Source organism: Pseudopipra pipra, chromosome 7, assembly GCF_036250125.1.
Source record: "Pseudopipra pipra isolate bDixPip1 chromosome 7, bDixPip1.hap1, whole genome shotgun sequence".
Taxonomy (NCBI): domain Eukaryota; kingdom Metazoa; phylum Chordata; class Aves; order Passeriformes; family Pipridae; genus Pseudopipra; species Pseudopipra pipra.
The window spans coordinates 35,951,700-35,974,636 of NC_087555.1; the positions used below are offsets into that span (position 1 = coordinate 35,951,700).

Genomic DNA, 22,937 nt, shown 5'->3' on the forward strand with positions numbered 1-22,937 from the left:
ACACCCTTCCTCTTTGCCAGCATTTGGAAGTAGCCTGCAATGTGGAAATAATTTTGGTCTCTAAAGCCTAAAGAAGCAGGCCTTTTGTTTTCCTCACTTAAATGGGAATTTATCTCAGAAATTAAGATCAGTCTGTCAGGGCCATAAAAGCTCTGCCATATGACAAATTTTGCATTACACTTTCCTTAAATTATATACTCCCTGCACACTTGCTCTGTGTGTGTCTGTGAGCTTCTGTACTGGCATTCTGGAATCTCTTGCTTCATTCTTACAAATAATCATTTTATTAAAAGCATACACATATGTATATATATATATATATTCTTTTCCCAGCCAAAAGAACAGAGAATTACATCGAGAAATTTGGAGTTCAAACTCAGAAGATCCTCCAGCATCGAATTACTGAATAGCTTAGACACTGAATCCAAAGAGCCAAAGCCTGAACACAGAAAATCTTTAAGTAAGGCTTTTTTCTTTCCTCATTTTTCTTTCCTTTTTTTTTTTTTCTTTCCTTTTTAAATAACTATGCCATTACAGGCTAAGATAATTTTTATTACATACAGAATGTAAGGAAGATCACTGAGAATTTTAAAACTGAATATGTTCTGCGCTGATATACATAACTTGCATTTAAGTAAAGACAGTTACTAGCTCCACACTTTTAAAGGGTGACACTCTCTCCTAAGCAAAATAAATTTGTTTAGGAGCAAAAGCATTTATTTAAGCCATTTATTTTTAAAAATAAGCAACATGAGCCCTACGTTAATGGTCTGTTGCAGTTGCTTTGTTTCCATTTTAGTAAAATACCTAAAATTGCCAGAGTAATTTTGTCTGTTGTGTATTTATACACTGAATTGCTGAAAGAATTGACATATCGTCTGCAGCCGACAATCAGTGATGTATCTATAATTTTATGGAAGATAAATTTCAGGGTTTGATGTTGGGGTTTTGTCAGTGTGATTAGCAAAGAAAGTGATCTAAAACTGGAAGGGCTGTGCTTTTACTCCACTGAAAAGACTTTCCCAGTCTGTGCCGAGATGCTTGTGACATCGTGGGCAGCAGCCGCAGGAGCTGCTGCTGCTGACCCTGAATCACACACTCAGCAATTTTTTAATTTCACCCTCTCCCTCGAATTTTTGTTTTCCTTCTTTGTTTGGCGGGAGATTCACATCCTGCTCCCAATGGCAGCGCCGTGACAGCTTTAGACTGGCAGGCTGGTATGAGATACCTATAGGTACTGAAGGGCTGTGCAGGAATTTGCCTGCACACATTTCAGAGCAGGATCAAAGCCTGAGATGTTAAGAAAAGGGCTGCACTTAAAAGGCCCAACATGGCTATTTTTAATGATAATTATCCACACAATCATAAATATATGCACACATGCGTGCGTGTACACACAAATAGAGACTCATTAAATAGTCTCTTTTTGCAGATCACAGATTCTTGTTGTTGTTTTCCTATTATCTTGGAGGTTTGTTTCTTTTTTTTTTTTTTTAAGTTTTTTTTTTCTTTGTGTTATAAAATATAAAGTAGCCTGAACGTAGCTGGTGAAAAATTGTCCCAATATCTTTGTACTGGGTGTTACATTGCATTTCTCAGAGGAAGAAAAATAAAACTGAGAATATAGTGAGTTCTGAGGGTCTGATTCTGCTCTTATTGTATCGAATAACAAAATGCCCATAAACTGTCTCAGCACTCGGGGAATTTTTATTTATTTATTTAGATTTCTCACATATCTTTAAATGATAATTTGTCAGACAAAACAGAAAAAGTGACTATGAGCAGTGACAGAGACTTAGTCTATGTTTCTTTTCAAACCTTAGAGAATCCTGAATAACCTCCGTTTTGTTAAAGGCTATTTAAACTATTAAAAAAATGTGAAAATATCTGCTGTGAAATCTCACTGAATTGAAGCTTGCATTTAAATACCGTAGATTGGATTGCTTCTAAAATATGTATTCAGAACTTTTTTTTTTTTGGCCCCTTGAGATCAAGCAATTATGTGGAATTAGAAAAATCATATTATTCACTTACTTATTAGTAGTCTAAGCACAAACTGTATTGTCAGTTTTCTGCCTTTGGCTTTCTGTGCCCTTAATGTTCACACAAGTATCGTAGCCAGAATTATCGGCAGCTAGAGCCAAAATTGCTTTAAAAAGGCATGAGAACTGGTAATGACACATTGTTAGCAGTTAACAGGTGGTCGTTTCATTGTCCAGTTTGACTGCAGAGCACAAAGATATGTGCAATATCTGCAAGTGTGTTTATAAAGTTCTTACAAAGTTTAACGATTTTATAATTTTATAGCGCTCTTACATTATTGACTATTGCCAATGCCAAATCCAAACAAAGGAGATTTTTTAACGATGGCTTAAGACTCCTCCAGTTTAACACAGAAGATGAGCAATTGATGTGTTAGAAGACCACGCCCCTGCCCTGATAACCTTTAATGGAATATTCAGACAGTTCAGACTCGTTTGTATTTACCCTCTCTGCATTGTAAGGGCTGTAAAAAAATGTCCAGTTTTAGACTTGATATTACTGCACCATTCTTTTTTTCTTGTAGCAGCACAAGTATATAAAGAACAGGTATATCCTAAGCAAAGCACTTCAGTAATTTACTCTTTAATTTAAAACTGGGGAGACTGCCCCTAGAGACTTAGTAGCAGGAATTTGGTTTTTATGTCTAATCCTAATTGCTTCTGCTTACACTACAAGGACAAATGGTAATTCTCTGTTATGCTCTTTGAGCTGTAGACACTGATTTCACTGAAAATTGGGCTCAAACTGCCAGGCTTAATTTCCAAAGTTCACAGAGTAGCTGTCCTCTTGGTCACGCAGCTTTTCAGTGGCTTCCCATCCAGTTTGGTTTCAACTCATGTTCCAGTTGAAGTTTTCTTGAGCTAAGAAGAAACCAAGGATGGCCTTGGGGAGCATTACCAAAATATGTAAAACTGTGAGCTTGTTCTCAAATACATGGAGAGAGATGACTCTTTATTTTATGGTGCCAACTATTTCACTGATTTAATTTACGCAGCTGATGCTGGGTCAGAAAGAACGTGTTTTTCATTCCAGCAGCCTCCCCCATTAGAATAAGTATACATTTGGTGCAAGGAAGCTGCCTCCCAGCACCTCTCCTTTTAATGCAAACAAGTGTTGTTCTAATTTTAAAAATTAGTGTCAGACTTCATAATTTCCAAGTAATTCAGTTATCATTCAGACCACAGGTTTTTTTGTTTGCTTTTTTTTTCTCCTAAGTTTGCCAAAAAAAACCCTCTTAATTAGTACCAATTATAATTGGGTCTGCTGGTAGGTGGTCTGCCACGTTAATTTTGCACCACATGAAACCAGGCACCTGGGTGAGACTGAAAGCAGAAATGCTGTCATGGTGCATGGGAAGTAGAGAAAGGATCTGGGATGTAGGGAAAAGTTCTGTGCATGACAGGATTCCCAGAAATCGTTCATCTCTCCAAAAACCAGGGGACCTTACTATGTCTGTGGACTACAGGACCTGTCAGGACAGTTGTGTTGTGGGTAATGAAACCAAATCCACACTCTCCACTAAGAGTATTTCTTTTCTTGCACATGGTCGTGTCATGGTTTGCATCATCTGAGCCATTTTTGGCCACCATCTGGGAATTCTGTCACTCAGGAGGGACCTCTTGTGGAAGAGCCTGGGCTGGAGTTGCTATCGATTGTTAGAGGGGATCAATTCCCCTTCTACTCCCCCTTTCCTGGATGGAAACAAACAGCTCCGCAGTAGGAAGAGTGCCCTTTGGCTACTGTATCAATCTGAGGGCTGCTCTTGTCAAAATGCGCAATCACAAGCTTGATAATGCAATCCATTCCCAAAGCACTATATTTCCAACCTGTTCTCCATCATTTCCTTATGGCGTCACATTTACTCAGTTCATCACATTCTTATTAATATTTTAGGTTTCCTTGAAAGTGATGGAATTCTATTTTTATTACAAAAGCAACAAGAATAAATACTAATTGTTGTCAGTTATTTCCTTATGTAGTGGGAACAGTAATCTGTTCCTCAGCTTTAAGTTGCCAAAGCAAAATAATGAAATATTTTAGACATTTAAAAAAATCTGTGATATTAGATAAATGTAATTTGATCTCCTTGTTTGCCACATAAAAGCTGGAACTGCCTGAATTGATAAGATTGAATTGCATTATTTTTATTGTTTCTACTCGCATATTTTTTCCTTATCTTCAAGAACACTTTACTTAAAACCCAGTGGTTAGTCATGCAGCCCTTGCAAAGGAGCCTGGAAAATCTCCTCCATGTTTGAATTTCAGCTTGAGGTGCCAAAACCAGAGCATCAAGATTTAAAAAAATATATAAATATATATACACATATACGTGTATGCAAACAGGAATGTCTGGATAAGTTGTGCAGTTGCTACTCGTGATCATTTCAGTTTCTCAATAAAAGTAGTCAAGGATCCAGCCATCATTGTGCCAGACAAAAAGTGACACCAAAGTAAGACAATTCCAGCCCTCAGCTTGAATAAGGACAAGTTGCAACAGGTGGAAAAAGTAGACAAAAGCAGGGGATGGAAGGAAAAGTCGACAGTAAAGCTGACATGTCACGCATATTAAACAGCAGGCTTGGGATTCCTTTCCACTCTTTGGAAGGATCAGGGTCTTAGCCCCAGCACCCTGGCCACCAGCCAACTCAAATAATGATATTTTCCTTACCTAAATTCCTCCTGGAATTTCAAGAGAGAGTGATGGATCTTTTAGTCCCAAAGGGTGATGTTTTGCCCTTGGGATGCCACAGGCTTTCATGCTTCCCTGAGGAATGGCCTCGTAGCAGTGTCTGGGCATATGCCTCCTAGCATCTTTTTAATCAGGGAAAAAAAATAACCACCTCTGGATCATAATTACGATTTGCCTTCAGAGGTATTTGCTACAAAGTCATCTGGGCTTTGAAATCTGCTTTGGTTTCTTAAAAGACACGGGTAAAGTCAGGAGCTTACTGTCCTTAGTGTTTAGCCATGGTCTATGTGTGCTTTAAAATTGACCAAAATTGCTTTTCTTGTTTCATTCACTTTTCCTTACTTCAGAAGGCTGAATTTTGAAACTCTAGTATGGCATGCATTTATCCCTTGGTGATTATTAAATCATCCAGAATCCTCTCTGAATGCAGTTTGTTAGAAAACTAAGACTGTACAATGAGTGTGGGGAAAAAAATGCCAGCAAGGAAAATACCATTTTAGTCTTTTAATGGACATGATGGAAGAAATGGAGAATTTGGTGGAGTTTTAAACCTTTCTGGCTCCATGTAGTGCTTGTTTTTTCCCTGGCTAAAGCTTCTTCTGAGGACCTGCTTGAGGGTTTAAAGTTTGTCCCTGCACACAATGGGGTATTTCTGTGGCAAAGACAACCTGGCTGAGGCTGTGGTTTCTCTGCAGAGGGAAGGGATCGGCACCAGGGCAGAAACGCATGGATTTGCACAGCTTTACAGAGTAATAACAGAAGGGAAAAAAAGCCAGGAACTTATTTTGCTGAAGGCATCATTTAGAGATCCTTGAAAAAGGCCACCTAATTACAGGCAGGGCTGGGAGGAGCCTGTGGGAGTGTTTACTCTTCCTCTCTAACACATGAAGGGGAGGGTAGGTTGAGAGAACATATCTTGGGATGAGACCCTATCTTGAGATGTAGAAAAGAGGTTTTACTGGCCCAGCCAAAGTTGTCAAGGGCTGGATTCTGTGGTAGCTAACAGGGTCCTTCACTGATGTAATGTCTGTGAAAAGGGGTCTAATTACCAGGCTACTCAGGGCAGTGGTGGAATCACCGTCCCTGGAAGTGTTCAAAAAAGGTGTGGATGTGGCACTTGAGGACAAAGCTGAGTTGGTGAACATGATGGTGGTGCTGGGATGATGGCTGGACTCCATGATCTTAGAGGCCTTTTCAACCTTTATGATTCTATGATTCTAAACGGAGCTGCAAAAGTTGGAAATCACTCCATCTCTTTGTTAGCTCTGATGAGGTCTGAATTCTTTCCCCTTCCCGGCCCATTTATTTCATTTAGATGTGAAGTTCAAAGCCAAATGGATGCTATTTAGGGACTATTATTACATGACAATGTTAGCATTATGTATAGGTCAGTTTTACTACTTTTAATAAAGCCAAGAAACATAAAGCAGTAATGTATATTAGTGCAACATTACCAATGGCAACAATTAAAACAGAAAGCAAAATGAAAACTAGGTGCAAATATGCAGTTTCCTGCTGCAATATTAATTTTGTCACTCTGCAGCTTGTATGTTTCTGGCATTCATTTTTATTGCATCAACAAGAATGCAGTCAGCTTCAGAGACTGAAAAAAGATCACAAAAAGAAAATGCAACATGCTGTTTCTGCAGGGTGGAATCACTCATTTGGACTATAGGGACTAAACTTATTTTTTGACATATTTTTACTGTCATGTTTCTCTGCAACATTAAGTATAGGTATGCTCTTTTCGTAGAGCTTAGGAAAATACTGATTCAGCAACAAAGGAGTAATAATACTGGCATTTTGGAAGCAAAACATGCCAAATTCAGAAACAAATTGTGTCATTTCTCCTGATAATAGAAGATTATGTTGCACCCAAAATCAAAACTGGCTGTGACTAGTCCTAAAAAAAAAAATTCCTTTTTTTCCTGAATTTGAATATCCTGTTTCCATCAATTATACTGTAATGTTCCCTTAATTCTTTGTTTTATTTCTACTTCAGTCTCCAAAATCCTTCCAGAGTTTACTATTTGGGTTGAAAAAGCATATTTTTAAATTGGGCATAACCAACTTCCATATAAACATTTGGCAGGGAAATCCATGCATGTTCACTTAATTCATTTTTATTGAACCAAGTCCAGATTTTTAGTCAGGAAAAAGTTAGATATTAATCATATCTGAGCAGGATCATTAAATTTTCCTTTACCTACTAGAACAGCAGGGTCATTATAGAACCATGAGAAGTTAGCTCACTTATTAATCTTTACAATTACATAAAAGTGATCATTTTTATAGTACTTAAGAGTAGCTCTAACCCATTACGTGAAGAGTATGTGGGAATATTACAATATAATATAATGTATTATTATAGATGTGACCTGTGACTCATTGGTCTGCTCACTGACACACAACTCTCTGGAAAAGTTATCTGTTTGAGCTTGGATAATCTTTAATTGTTCCATACTCCTCATGCTCATTTATGGGGCATACTAGTAAATAGGGAGCTAGTCACTGAGTTATTAATTACCTCATTATTACTTAATTATCACCATTGCATACTTCATTTTTATGGGGAATTATATCATAAAAGAAGGTATTTTATGCTGCCCACCACAGTTAAGTATGAATGACAGTGATAGCTAATGTGGGATTGAGTTAGTTAAAGAAAATCAGTCAGAAATCCTCACTATAGATTACTATCCAGTTTCTTCTGCCTTTTCCAGCTAACACTTCTCATCCTTGACTTTGAAACCCAACAGTTTAAACTCGGTTCTTGTTTCAGTGGACTAATCCCCTTTCATAAATCATGTTCAAGTGCTGAAATAATTTGCACATCGTTTAAAGAGTATTTACTTTGAAACATTCACCTCAAGCCCTTTTGTATATCCTTTCTCTCTAAAGATTTGTAGTATTTGTTTTGTTCTCTGAGGTATAAAAGACCTGGGTAAACTTTATTCCTGTTGTTTCAAGATTAGTGAAATAAAATGCATATTTATTCAACTGGGACTGAAAGGAGCTTTAGTAAAGACGATCATACATACGACCCAGGGGAATGTCATAATACAAAATGTCTGTCTTAAAATCTCTTTAGGTTTCTTCAAAACACTATTGAAGGACTTAAGTTTAAAGAAAAAAAAGAAAAAGGTTGCAAATCCATATTCCTTCTCTGTTCCAAAGAAGAGAGAGACACCATATATTTTTCTTAACAAAATAAACTCCTACGTGTGCGCTCTAGATGAATTTGATATGGAGAAAAGTAGAAACTGGATAGTCATGATCACTCTAAGTCTTTTCCTACTGAACTATGGATACTGACATAGTCTTTAAGAATATTACGTTTGGGAAAAATGTATAGCTTTTGTTTTGAACACACGCTTGCCTCAGAAAAAGCAATCACAAAGAAATCTTGAGCATTTTAGGCATTATTGGAATCAAGCAGCTGTGCCCTTTTCATGCACTGAAAGTGAGGTGGACTCCTATAATGAGGAAAAGGTTTCTACTCTGACTCTACCACTTTTAAGCCCAGCTATCCAACATCTTACACTGCTTTGGTGCAGTCTCTTAATTCCTCACTAAGTAGATCTGTGTTTACACTAAGTGACAAAACTAAAGTTTATTGTACAAGTGCCACAGTTCTTACAGTTTAAGGCAGCACACAACACAGAGTTACATCTGCTTGACCCTCCATCACCTGTGTCATCAATATATCTCCAGTTTTGTACATCACCACGTTTTGCCTCCACAGGGAAGGAATACAGGCTGACAACAGATAACACCCAAATAGATGGAGGCATTTTCACTACAACAGGGAATATTTCAGACTGCTGTCTTTGGAGAGAGGTCAGAACTAGAGCAAGTGAGCAAGACTTTATGAGCTTTGTTATTCAGGAAGGAAGAGCCAGCCCATCCTCCCATCACTCCTGTGAGCTAAAATTTGAATTTCTCATGGTATTTATTGAAACAAGTATCCTAATTGGAAGGCTGTAGCCAGAAAAAAATTGTTCTTATTCTGCACTGTATTCTGAGGCTTCACTATAATTTCTAACTAATCTAGATGCAATCCTCATGGAATTTGGGAGGAATGTGACAGAAATAAGGAGGTTTTTAGGTTATAAAAGTAAATTATCCTGTTAGAGAGACTGTATATTGGGTTCTAGACAGGAATCCCTTCTGCCCAGACTCACCTTTTTCCCCGTGGTGAAATCACTTAAATATTTGCACCTTCCAGCTTGGAGAATGCACTTAATTTAAATTGTGACATCCAATCCCCAAATATTTAAAGACCAGCTTTATGGTACTGTCTCCTGGACAGGGCCTAGAAATGCTTTTAAAAACAATGTGCTTTGTAGGATCTCCTATTTGCTCCACCAGCTGCCTGCTGACGTGCAGGATAAACAGATCCTGCCTCTGAAAGCCAAAGGGTGGAATATCACTCAGGGGTTAAATGCTGTATTGTTTCTCAATTAAGTAAAAGGTTCCAACTAGCTGGCTTTAAATATTGATGCTGAAGAGAACACTATGACATATGAGCAGCTCCCCTCACCACTGAGGATATTTGGCTCCATTTAATTAATTCCATTGGCCATTGTCTTAAGTGCGCCCAGGATTCACCCAAGAGGAATTCACTTGTGTTACTGTTATTGAAAAGTGTAACATGGCATTATCTGCCTCAGACAGACTTTTTGTAGCATTGAATCAATTCCCCAGTTCTTGAAAACAACTACCTCATTTGATTCCTTTCATAATTAATGAAATTCGGTGGTAATGCTTTTGCCCCTCAGCTCAGGCTGGAAAAAATGTTCCAAAACTTCAGTTTTCAAGCTGAAAGCACTCTAATTTCCAGTCTAAATGGACTTGTGGTACGACGGGGCTCTTGTGTCAGCTTTTAGCTTGCTCTTTATTTTCAGCAGTTATTCTGTGCCTCAGGTGTACCACCCCAAACAGAGTTACAGACATGGGTCTTACTCCTTCCCCTGCTTGTGTTGGTGGACTCAGTTAACCAAGATTTGTAGCTGTATTTTCTATCACAGGCTGCTGCTCTTTTCCTGATTTTCTCAAATAGCCCTTTCCTGAGTCTGCCTGTTTCAGTCCCTGCCCCTTGCACATGGATATTCAAGGCTAGGTCTTCCCACAACCTTGGGAAGCAGAATTCAGTCCCCTATATGGAAATGGGGGGACTGTATCACCTGATACAGTCTAGGGTTGTATTTGTTTATCTCTTTCATGACCAATTTTTTAGAGAAAAAAAGCAAACAACCAGGACATGCAGAACCTGCTGTCCTTTAATCTCTTGCAACCAATGTATTCTCTGTGAAAACCAAAGAGCAAACTTGCCTTAAGCCTTTTTATAGCATATAAAATGTGTTCCTATGTGTGATAACAGTTTTTTTTAATTAATTTTTAAGGTGTTCAGTTCAAACGGAAAAGTAGCATTATTATAAAACTGAGCAACTCTTTCCAAACAGCACACTTAAAATAAAAGAAATGAAAACATTTTAAAATACCCCAGTGCTAATACATAAACAAACGAACAAACAAACAAACAAAGCAAACAAACCTTGGGGATGAAAAAACATTATCATGAAATTTGTGAAGACACCTCATCCAGAACACATATTTTTAAAAGCATGCAGGTATGAAGTGCTACTGGAGAAAATGTGTCTCTCCATGCAAAGCTTTATAGTTAATATTTGCTGCAATCACATAGTGACAGTACATTTTACAGTCACTTTTGCTGCAGAAGGTTATCCCTCAATCCAAGGACCCAGAGCCTAAGGGAAGGTGACCAGATGTAGGCAGGTCAGAACAGGACAGCAACCAGATGCACACTGGATCATTTGCCATTTAGCAGGCTTTTAGACACAAAAATATAAATCAGGGCAAGTTAACCTTTAGCTTGGTGAGTATCTGTAATGAAAGACTTCATTCAAGGTACAGGAACACGTGGTTTGAGTCCACATTGCTTTGTGCTCACCCTTTGTAGGACACACTGGCTGTGTCCTGTTCAGAAAAGGCTTTTTCTCTGATCTTCTCTGGTCACCTTTTAATGCCTGTTCTGTTAACATGTGTGTCCATTATAACCTGATGCTTCCATGCATCCCACCAGCCTGGTGCTTTTAAAATATTATGTTGAATGGGTCTGATGTGTAGACATGTAATATTACTCTTGAAGATAAAATGCCTTCTGGGATAAGAGTTAAAGGTCAGAGTAAAGCAGAGACAAATAAACTTGGTGCTTTCTTATCCGTAACACCTCTTGGAGAAGTCCCTGGAGTAAACTGGCTCCTGAGCAGCACCCAGGATTTCTCTTGAGAAGCAGTAGCTGGAAGGACCAGAAAACTGACTAAAAATTGTGTAATGCAGGCAATGATCTCAAGATCACTCTTTGACTGTCCTATATCTAAGCTGTAGGTAAATTAACTTAACCAAAATATTTGCCTCATTGTTATGGTTTCCAAGAAGTTAAAGATTTATATTAATGCAAAAATATGTTTGGAATATATTTTTTATGTGAAAACATATGTGCAGTATCTCTCTTATCTATGTAAAAATATAAATAATTTTCCTACCTTCCTTTCTTCCTACGAAGGTGTTTCAGCTGATGTGTTTGAATGAAAATCAAAAGATAGCACTAAAGGTTAATGAATAAATAATGAAAACGTTGTAATACCTGAATTGTTATACAGTGTTATCTGAAGATCATTCAACATGATAGATCAAGGGTAGCACTGATATTAAAGCATAATTACAAGAAGTGGGATACCTGATTTATTATTGCAACTTTGTTCTTAATGTGAGTTACACATTAGTCATTTCTGAACTGAAATTTTAAGTCCTGCTTATAAAGTCTTTAGTTTTGGCATCTGAATTTGGTTTCTCCTGGGGTACTGTAGTACATATGACCTGTTGAATGAGAAACAGTGTCAGGCAAAGCAGAGCAGTGGTCTTATCTTGTCTGATAAACTTTTTAAAAAATCATTTGTGTGTGGTGAATGTGAAAATGGAAAGTATAATTAGAATTATACTTTCTGTTACAAATAACCCACTAGGAGAATGTTCTTTGAAAACATGTCTTTTATTTGGTGGGTTTTAGTTCAGAGCCCTAGGTCTGCAGAATTCACCTTTTCCAAATAATTGTTTATTTCAAATTCATCTGTAGCTGTCCCTGCTCAAGTTACAGATCATTCATAGCAATAAAGCTTTCTAATTCTGTGACAGAATATTCATAATGGCTTTAAAATACTCAGCTGGATAATGGTCTGCAGGATCTGGACAGCAAGACTTCAAAAGGCAGAGTCCTCTGATCTCCAGTTTCCTTATTCCCTCTAAGCTTGGAAGGTTTCAACTATCAAGCATAGATTAAGTTTTATTGGTTGATAGTCTAATTGCATTTGTATTATCTTTCCTCTTAATATTATTTTCTTTTCTCTGTATTGGATTTCATCCAAATATTACTACTACCATGAAGCAGTTTTCTGAAATGTTTTGCTTTGATGCTTAACTGCTTTACACGTGAGTGCTGCAATAAGGTGCTGGTTCCTGATAATGGTTTTCCTTCTGTAAGGAGAAGTTTCCACAATCTCTTGTACTTTGCTTATATTTGATAGAGCCCTTCAGTTTGAGGCTTTTCATGGACAAGATAAGGTTTGGTTAAACATCTGAACTTTGGAATGTTTATCTGAACTAGATTTGACCCCTTAATTTGTCCATCATTAGTTATTTTGCTTTTCTTTTTCGAGACTAAATTATGCTATTAAATATGTTCTAAAGTAGGTTAAGCCCCTGTGCAATTTGTCAGCTGGAACATTAATTTTAAAGCTAAAACAGTCTTCTATTGGCTCTTTTTAACATTTAATCTGAATTTTGACCATGGCTGGTCAAACAGAGAGTCAGTGCACCCATGCAAACCCCACATGTAGCTGATTGAAGTGTCTCAGAGTTGTTGTGATGACTGGCCTGATATTATTTCAGGAAAATATCAGGATAATTAGTAATTATTTGCCTGCTCAAGCAGCTTGTTCCAGTGCAGCTGTTCTGGAGAGTGGATAAAGTACTAAATGTCACTGCATGCCCTGTAGTGTCTCTGGTGTTGTCCCCCTACACAAGGGCCAGGCAGAGTTGGGGTCCCAACCGCAGCAAATCCTTGGCAGTGTAGGAATGCTCATTTCTGGGGTCCCAGTTACTCTTGCCTTCAGCTGACCACATCTTTGTGTCCTCTGCAGACTTACATCTTAATGGTACCAACCCAGATCTTGCCCTTGTGTTGCCTTTGTGATGGGAAGGAGCCACCATCAGATTGTAGGGAGAGTGGGTGAGTGCTGCAGCAAGACAGAAGTGTTGTTCCCGAATCATCTTGGCCAAAGATACACTCAGTAACACAAGGAAGAGAGAGGGCAAACTGTAGTTTCTTTCTGCTCTTACACAATTGAACAGCATCTGCTGATTTTTATTAGAAGATGAATTGCTGATAAAGCCAATGCTAAATAATCCCACCCCTTCCTTGAAAACACCGGAATCAGAGCTTTAGGTAAGCAATCATATTAAAACACAAACAATAACAATGTAATATGTCACTAAACATAGCAGCAGCTCCATTCTGGACTTTCCTTTCCCTCCTGTAATTCCACTGTCTCAGTCCAAGAGGGAGGATGACCCACAGCACATCTCACAAGGCAACTTCTCCTCCTACAGCCTCTATAGGGTAGACCAACAAAAAGCTGTAGCCTGATTTTTGTCTGCTTTGTTGGTTTATGTTTATTTTATGCAGATCCTGAATCACCTTCAGGGGAAGTTATTCCAGTCTCCTCAGAGTGGGACTCTGACACTACCTGAATAAAAAGCTGTAACTGCTCAAAAGTTTGAAGATCAGTTGTGTTTTGACAAGTGGAAACAGTTTCTATAGAAAAATAAAATTAGGTTGATGGCAGTAAAGGTGACTTTGTCTAAGGTTTTTATTTATGTGAATATAGATGTTGGAGACTCTTGCCAGAACTTTCACTTGAGGTAAGAACTAAAAAAATTCTGAAATCTGACGACTGGCTCTTTTTAAAAATGAGCTCATGGGTGATCTTTTGTTCAGATATACTTACTCTAATTATATAATTGAGGTAAAGATAATTTGATAAAGTATGGTCAACATATAAACAGAGTACAGCAAATGGATTTCAGATCTCTGGCTGGACATTTTTTGATTACTCTAAAGATAATGGCTGTGCCTTTCTCCTTCATAAACTACCACATCTACATTCACTGAAAAGTACTAAACTTGGTGTTTAGAAGAGAAAAATATGCTGGCACTTGTGGTTTGAAACAGCAAATACAGAGCTGAATGTCACTACTGTTTCTCATTGGAAATAAACTGGTTTAGTATGTTGGTTTCATAATTTACGCTCTGTGAATTAATTCTGTCCTTTATTGTATAAGAAACATTAAAAGTTCATAATAGGTAAAAAAATACAGAGTTATGAATATAATTGAAGACTGAGTGCAGTGAAAATATAATTGAATTTTAAAATAGTTTACTTTCAAAATTTAGAAGTACAAAATATAATTGATATATTTCAATATAATTTCAACAAAAAGAAAATTCTTTGGTATGATATTCTTTCTAGAGATGTCCCATAAGACTTGGTCCAAATAAGAAGCTTAATAAGGTATCCAAGCACATGTCTAAATTTGAATATATGAATCATTTGTATAACTCTTGACAAGGCTGATATTAATACAGCAGTGCCAAGTCTCCCTTGTTCTCCACAGATAATTTGTCTCTCAAAGTATAAAAGGCAGATTTATACATAGGTTTTGAAGGTAAAAATGCCCACATGGCTGGGCACCCTCAGAAGGGTTTTCTCTTGGCATAACAATCTATCTTGTGCTCCTGGTAGACAAAAAACAGTATAATTTTCTTGTCCTTTTGTCTGAGCAATTTAGTGTGAGTGGTGAGTATCCATATTATTTGCAAAAGGTTGAAAAGCTTTTTTTTTTTAGATTAACTCAGGAGGTTAATTTAAAGGCTTGAAAGTTATTGACATATATTCCACCAGAGAAGAAAACAAAGAGAACTCCATATTCTAAAAAAAAATACAAGCCACAAAACCCTGAATGCATTAGTTTTTGCAAATTACTTGTTCAGCTCAATCTGGAAATAGTCTTCAGTACCTTGTTCTGTCTTCCTCAACTTCTGTTTGCATGGGTTGTTTGGTTTGGTTTTTTTTTTTTATTTTATTTTGCAAAGTCTGCTTAAATAATATTTTAATTCAATGTAATATTTTAATTTAATGTAATATTTTAATATTCACATGTCAACTTCAAAACTCCTTAATTCCAATAGTGCAATTTTTTTGTTTGGTAACATGTTTTATGTGAGTGGGATAAAAGTATATGGCTGCAAACACTGAGTCACCCGTGTAGCAAAGGGCAAGCATCACTCATTTCTATGTGTTAGACCATCCAAGTTATTGAGTATTTTTGCAAAGAGGATGTGTCAAGAGTCCTAATCCCTGACACAAGCTTGGAGAGACCAGTTTCCCCTTCCCAAGTACACTGTACTCTCCCTTCCTAGAGCCTAACTCGTCTGTGTACTGCAGCAGATTTCATCCAAGTCCCACATGTTTTACATTAGATGAACATAAACTGGTCATACTGTATGAATAAAATGAACTCATTGATTTCTGGCATTGTGGGTTTTGTATTCGAGTTAAGTGTGTATAATAGTCTTTCTAATATTGTGACAATACCAAAAAAAGTTGTGGAAAGAAAGACTTGGCATGTCCTGGCTGATCTAGTCCAGTCCCTCCTGTCACAAGGTACTGTGTTCTGTGTCCTCATACATAAATTTATTAAGCTTCATCTTAAATTCTTTTAGTTTTATTTGCCACCATGATTTCTTTAAAAGGGTGTTTTAGAACTTCATATTATGGCCAGTTTATACTCATCTATTCTTGTGCCAACATTGTTCTTCAGTTAAAACAGCTCTTCTCCCTCCCTGCTGTCCTCTTCTCTCCTGCTCCCTTTCCCACCCCCACCAGCAAATTCATAGAGAACAATCAGAGCTCTTCTCACTCATTTTTGAGCTGGCCAAACATACCAAGCTCTCTGTCTGCTTATGAAAGATCAGCAGCCCCTTCTCCTGGTGCCTCTCACTGCCACTGCCTGCATCTCTTCTGTCATGAATTTCCGTCTAACATATGAGTGCCCAAGGTTGAACACCCATAGAGAGAATTACTTTGTATTAAATAAAATTAAATATTTTGGATTTGTTGCTCAGGCACTGGAACAGGCTGCCCAGGGCAGTGGTTGAATCATCATCCCTGCAAATGTTCAGAACGAGGTGGCACTTTGGGACGTGGGTTAGGGGTGACTTGGCAGAACTGGGGGAACTGTTGGACTTGATGATCTTAGAGGGTTTTTCCAACCTTAATAATTCTATGATTCTATAATTCTAGTCCTTCTCTAACCATGCATTGGGTAGTAGTAGTTCTAATCTGGTTAATTCAGCTTCCAGTCTCAAAGTCACCAAGTTTTTGCCTGGTATCCCGAATTCTTGTCACAGCTGATGGTGCTTCCCAGCCTTGACTCACCATGTAATTTTTTGAATGCTTCTACTTTTTCTGCTGAAGTCATTAGTGAAAACACAAAGACCAGTTCCAAGAATATTTCAGGACTTGCACTGGTAACTTCCCTTCACTACAGTAGTTTTCCTTTCAACAAAGCTCATTTTAATACCTTATTTAGTCACTTCACAGTTATTGTTTCAATTCTCTACATCTTCCCTAGTTTAACTAATCATTTCCTATTTGGCATCATATCAAATGCACAACTGAAATCCAGATAGATTTGGCCTATTGCATTTTCCTTTTCTAAAAATACCCATTTATTTTATTAAAGAAAATATCCAGTATGATCTTCCTTTATAAATCCAATATATATTTGGAAATACTGCTTTACATTTCTAAATATTTATGGTACAAATACCAATAAGAAAAGCTGTGTGGAAAGTGCCAGTTTTGTTTTACAATGCAAGTGTGTAGTGATATTTAACACACTATTCATTTATTTCCATTTACTATTATAGTGGGACGATTTTTAAAAAATTTTATATGCATAAGAGCGTAATGCAAAATATGAATTATACAGTCATTTTATTGAATCTTTACTGCTAATGCACACAAATTTCACAAAGTGTAATGACACTACTGAGCACTTAAGTTGTTAGGCTGTCATATTACAGAAAAATTATTTCTGCTATATAATCACTATTTTCTTTTTCCTATTGTTTATTTCTAAGCTTGCTTCATAAACATCTGTAAATGCAGATACACTTGCTGTGACAAATATCTATTATTGGTGCATAAACCTGAATGACTTTGGGTCCTTTGGTGCCAAACCAAACAAAATCTTCTGAGAATCTCCTGGCTGGTGATATCTGTTCTGTCACCTGTTGCTGCAGTTCTTGGGTCTATGCTCTGCAGTTATAAAATCTGTAATTTTGAAGCTTATCATAAGCATAATGATTACAGCTAATGTTTGATTCCTGCACTTTTTCTCATCAATAATTTTTGTAGTGTCTTTAAGAAGACCATGTGCCTTCCTCTTGTTCTACTCTTTTACAAAAAAAAAAAAAAAAAAAACCAACAAAACCAAAAACCTCAAAAATAGTAATTATTGTAACTCAGAGACCTGCCCAGGAGTTTCACCAAGGGATAAAATAGGATAACTAGCACAAATTTTTAGCTCAATAAAGTAGATGAAGTGAATTCTTTATCCTTAGTGAGCAGGTTTTATCGACTCCATCTCAGAGCATCACAAAGAAAAGGAAGGAAGCAAGACTTGGTTTTGTCACCCTCATAGCTTTAGTGCTGGTTGAAAACCTGCCCATTTTTACAGGCAATAATGCATGTTGCTCCTTCCTTAAAGGACTAACAGCAGTTTCACATCTGCTGCAGGCCAAAAAAATCTGAAGAAATGTTTAATTCTGAGTTCCAATGGTATCCAATAAAACTTAAAGTCATGAGTCATTCAATATTCTTAAATTACAGTGTCTCCTGGAATGTAGGCATAGTCATACACCTCTGCACATTAAGATATATTTCTTCACAAAGATGAGACACTCAGCAATTAAGTATGCCTTTTACTTGAAATTAATGAACTAACTAATTAATTCCTTTCTATTAATATTTTTGCACATATGTGGTAACACTGCTGTTAGCCTTTCATTCTCCAAAGGCACAGAGACCTAATCCTACCTCCTCTTTTGCTATTCAAGCTTTGATTCAGTCCTGCAAGGTGTGCTGAGGACTCTGGATGGGACTCTAAAGCACTTTAGGAAACTATTAGTTTAAGGTGTCAGAGGTGACAGTTAGGTAAATGGATCTGTACGTATGTGCTTTAAGAAATTTTGATCAGTATATTCTGCATTTTGAATGATCAAATTTGTCACTTTTAATATTCTTTGGGAAATAATTATCAAATCTCAGTTTCTGGGTGTTACCATTATACTTCAAGTCATCTCCATTTTTAAGTACTTCCCAAAATTGTAAAGTCCTCAAGAGTATTAAAAAAAAAAAAATTGCATGGTCCAAACTAGTTGTGGGTTTTTTTCCTGGACATCAAGCTCAATGGAATAGGAGGTACAAATGTAAAGCTATTTGAATCTCTCAATGGTTTAGCCGTTCCCACTGCTGCTCTTCATTCCCAGTACTGCCCTTTCCATCCAGATAAATTACATACAATAATTTTGGGTGTTATAATAAACAGATAGGCATCGTAATAATGTATTTCAATTAGGAAGAGGTACTTGAAAGAAATTGGTTTTGCAATACACATGATGTGAGACAATCAATAGTGCTTTAGTCTGACAAGCACTGTCAATACCCATTGTCACAGTTCAGAAAGTCTTTAATGGATAGTTCTTCAAAAACCAATGCTTTCAACACATTGGAAGTGCTCAGATATACTGTACCTGGCAGGAATTAATCATAGGTAGACCCTTAGGATTATGTATAAATATTTTGTAAATTAAGAGTGAAATAAAAGTCATTGGAAGGAATGTGAGAGCCTGTCATATGAGTTACAAAATCTTGCCAAATAAGTATGTAACTATTTAGGATATATTAAAGCATTTTGCTCTCTGAATCATTCAGGCTCTTCCCAGAACATCACACCCAGAAAAAACAGTCTGCTAGAAATATATTGTCTAGGTACATGAATAAATTCACAGAAAGTAATCTCATAAACATTTTGACCCTTGCCCTGAAGAGGTTTGTGTCCTACCCAGTTCTTTTAGTTGTGGCCATGCCAAAACTGGAGAAAAGCTGATGTAACTTTACCTTGCAAACATATCAGCCTCTGCTTAATCCTGATTGAACCAAAGTATGTTTAATCTCGTTGCATCATATATAAAATTAAGAGCATTGAATGTTGACAAGTAAGTCTTTGTCTGTGCACCTCAAAACTTTCATTGACTCTGATGGTACCATTTCTGTAGAACTGTGTCATGTGGAGGTATTGCATTAGTTCTTGTCTTCCACTTGTTTTCTTGGGTAAAAATTCCTTTACATACTTCATTTTGTTCTTCTATGTGATACTTCTCTTATTTATATGTTGTTAAGAATACTAAGGCTCTATTTCAGTAAGTGTTCAGAAGATTTATAAAGGCCAGAAAAAAAGACAGTCCAGCTATTTCTTGGCGTGATTTTTTTTTCAGAGAATTTAATTCACAGTTATCTCCCCCAATTCAGTGAATGTTATTACATTGCTATCCAATATTAAGGGCCAAAGATGTGTCCTTTCTTTTAGTCCTAAAAACATGTTTATACTATTTTCTTTTTGGACCCAGTTTGAATTCCCTAATGTGATAAGCTGTTTTGCTTTGGTGTATCTTAAAAATTGAGGAAAAATCTTGCCACTTTTTCATTTGTGCTTCAATACCTTTCCCACTTGTGGAATAAATAGAGACCTAAGAAAGTGCCAAAAGTTGTCACAAATGCTTTTCTAAATCTAAGGGTTCAACTTATTACCAGCCAAACATGAAAGTCAGAAGATATTCAGGTTACATTTTTCCTGCTGGATAGAAATGTCCTTGATGCACTTGCACTGGCAGGAGAAATTTATAATTATTTTATACTTAGGTCCTTAAGAGTCTTATTTTTACTTCTGTATGGAACCGCCTTCCACTTTTTTGTGTTGTTTGACATTTGCCAGCTCTTCTTCGTGAAAGATACTCATGGCCTAATCCAGAACCCGAAATTTAAAAGGGAAGGTATTAAAAGAAATATTTATTGTAATTTTTGAGGGATTTTTTTATTTTATTTTATTTTTTTCTCTTGGAAGTAACGGTTGGTCTTTTTTGTATTTCCAAATGTAATAGCGAAGTCATTTTAATGTGGGGATATCGCGAGAAGAATGGTTTGGCAAGAGAAGGTATATTTCTAAGTGAGATCCCAACAAGAATATTTCTGGCTAAGCTTGGTTTTGGAACATGCTATCTGAACCCTTGAATTTCTGGGAGTCTTGGAGTTTTTCTCTTGTGACTCACACGTATTTAATAGAATAAAATGAGAAATTCATCGACTTTAGCTTTGCTGTTGTTTTGAACTATGTGCTGTATAGCTCAACATAGTACAAACAAAGTTACCCATGACAATAATTATTCCTACCTCTAGATGTAGTTTTAACACCATAATTGCTGTTTCAGGTATAAAACTTCCAGCTAGGTTAATGTGTCTTTCTAAAGAGAGGGATCTTCCCCTGCTGTCCTACCCTTCACATTATGACAGCGTGCACTTCAGTTGGAACATCTTAACTAATCTGGTTTAGACTCAGAGTTAAATATGAAGTTCAAGTGGGCATAAAATGCTTCAGAGTTCCACAGAATGGGAAAAGTGACAGGCATCTGAAGTGCTATTTTCACTCCTGCATCCTTTGCATCATTTGAGGAAGCACCACTATAGTTCAGGAAAAAGCCAACCTAGGTATGAATCGCTACAGACAGAATGACCCTGAGCAGCAAAAGAGACCCCAAACTAAATACAATTTACTGTTTCAATTCTGCATTAAGATGCAGAATTAGAAACATCCATTTGTTGTTCTTTTTATAGCACAGCCAAGTGACTTGGAATTTTAGCTTGTCCCTGCCAAGGGTTGCTCAATTTTGAACAAAAAGTCCTCCGCTATAATGTTAAAAAAGCACCAACCATCAATTGAATGCTAATCTTTATATTCTATGATACATCACTCCAAGAATGCTACCATTAAAAAATGTGAATTCTAGTTTTCATAAGTGATGGATTATTGTACCAAGCCATGTATTTTCCAGTAAAGTGTCCTTTTATTTGTCCTGTGTGATTACTAGTTTGTGGAAGTATGTGTGGGGTCATTTTAGTGCTGTGGGAAAATGGAGCACTCTTCTGTTAAAATCAGTAGTGAAATCAGAAGCAAACTATGCTCTGATCATCATAGGCATGTGTTTAAATATTGCTTTCCTTAATTGGCTATGTTCTATTTACTTAAAATGAACAATTTGGCAAGTTTTTCTCCCTTGACAACAGCAAAGCATAAACCATTTTATAAGTTTGGCTGTTAAAATCAGATTTGTAATGTAAACCACAATATTCCAGGGTTGTTGCTATTGCTTAACCAGTTATTTTAGCTTGCCATTGTTTTATAATTGTGCACCTTTAAACGTTCTGGTTTTGTTTATAACTAATGAAAAACGCCTTGATAAAAACGTAGAATGATAATAATGATCATACTTTTAATTTTGCTTTCTCTCTTTGCTTGGATTCTCTATATGGATATCAATGTATTATAGAGGAGATTCATTCTGGGTGGAGAGATCAGGGAGCATCTCTGTAACTGCAGTTAAATTATCCAGGGTACTATTTAGATATTCTGTCAAAGCGGCAATGGACCACCTCATGCGAGCTCACCTTGTGGAGAATATTGTATTTGGGTGGATTGATTGATTGATAGATCTGTTAATTGATTTACAAGACAAGATGGAAAGCTGTTCTTCCCACAGAAATCAGAAACCACCTCCCTCTCAGCTAAAGGCTCTTGCCAAGGGAGGCTGTAGATTTCTGCATTAGCCTGCTCAGCATTTGGGGGAAAGCGCAGGGTGAGAGAGCTCAGGACACTGAACAAGAGTTATTCAAGGGTGGTGAGCCTCAGGTGATTTGTTAGAAATCTTTAAAAACCTGCTTGTTCAGAGAAAACTTTGGGAAAGATCTTTCCATGGTATCACTTCAGCTTCTGGAGCATGCCAAGCTTCTCCTCCCTACTAATACGGCCTATTTTGATATCTATCATGGTGCCCTGTAAGCACCTCAGCAGAGAAGAAGTTAAATTTATGCCTTTCAAACTTCCTCCAGGGGATTTTCTGCAACTGGATTCTGTGTCTTTTTGACACAGAGCAGGAATAAATTGAGCTCAAAATGTTTCTCAGCTTGGTAAATGCTTAAATACAATAAAATATAATCATTAGGACGGGAATACTTTTCTTTCCATAAATTAATGCATCTTGCACACATTTCATGGCACATAGCCATGTTTTCTGTAACTGCATTAAATATATATATAACTCTTAATCCATCTTGGCAAGAAAATTCAGTCCTTCACTAGTGGTCTAACCATCCATCCTTTCTCATAACAAGTAGTACACAGCTAATAGTGCGTAGCACACTTGGAGCCCAGAGTTTTAGCAGAGAATTCATCCATGTGAAACTTGTGGGATTCGTGAACATTTCATGAGTAAACTGGTCTCCATCCAAATACTTATGGGCAATAAATAACAGGGCTCCGTGCAGAACCGGCAGAGTGAACTCATCATGTTTATTCACAAAAGTATTAATCAGATGGGTTGCAATGTCCAACCAGCTCCACTGCTGACCTACCGCATGATTTTGATTTTACTGGGGTGCTTATGGCCACTATTTCCTAAGGATACTTGAGCAAACTACTATTAGTTCAGAAATATTGTTTCACTCAAGCTTTTTCTTCTGATTTCCTTCAGTTTTCAGGCTGAACTACAGTGCCTCTGACACAAATGACAGAAACCGAGTTAAAAGCAGATTAAAGAAGTTCATCTCCCGAAGACCCTCCTTGAAAACATTGCAAGAAAAGGGACTTATTAAAGGTGTGTCTGGTCTTACGTACTTTTTTGGGGCATAAAAATTAAAAATCCACAAATGGTCATCTGACTCTCAGA

General features: G+C 37.0%; 1 protein-coding gene across 2 annotated transcripts in view; it reads left to right on the top strand.

Annotated features, from left to right (window-relative positions):
• ARHGAP15 (Rho GTPase activating protein 15) overlaps nucleotides 1–22,937 on the top strand; it is a 331,924-nt gene that overhangs the window by 169,861 nt on the left and 139,126 nt on the right. For both annotated transcript variants that reach the window (XM_064661638.1, XM_064661637.1), the window contains exons 8-9: nucleotides 334–460; nucleotides 22,743–22,865. In XM_064661638.1, the coding sequence (XP_064517708.1) occupies nucleotides 334–460; nucleotides 22,743–22,865 (250 nt within the window). The remainder of the gene's footprint in view (nucleotides 1–333; nucleotides 461–22,742; nucleotides 22,866–22,937) is intronic.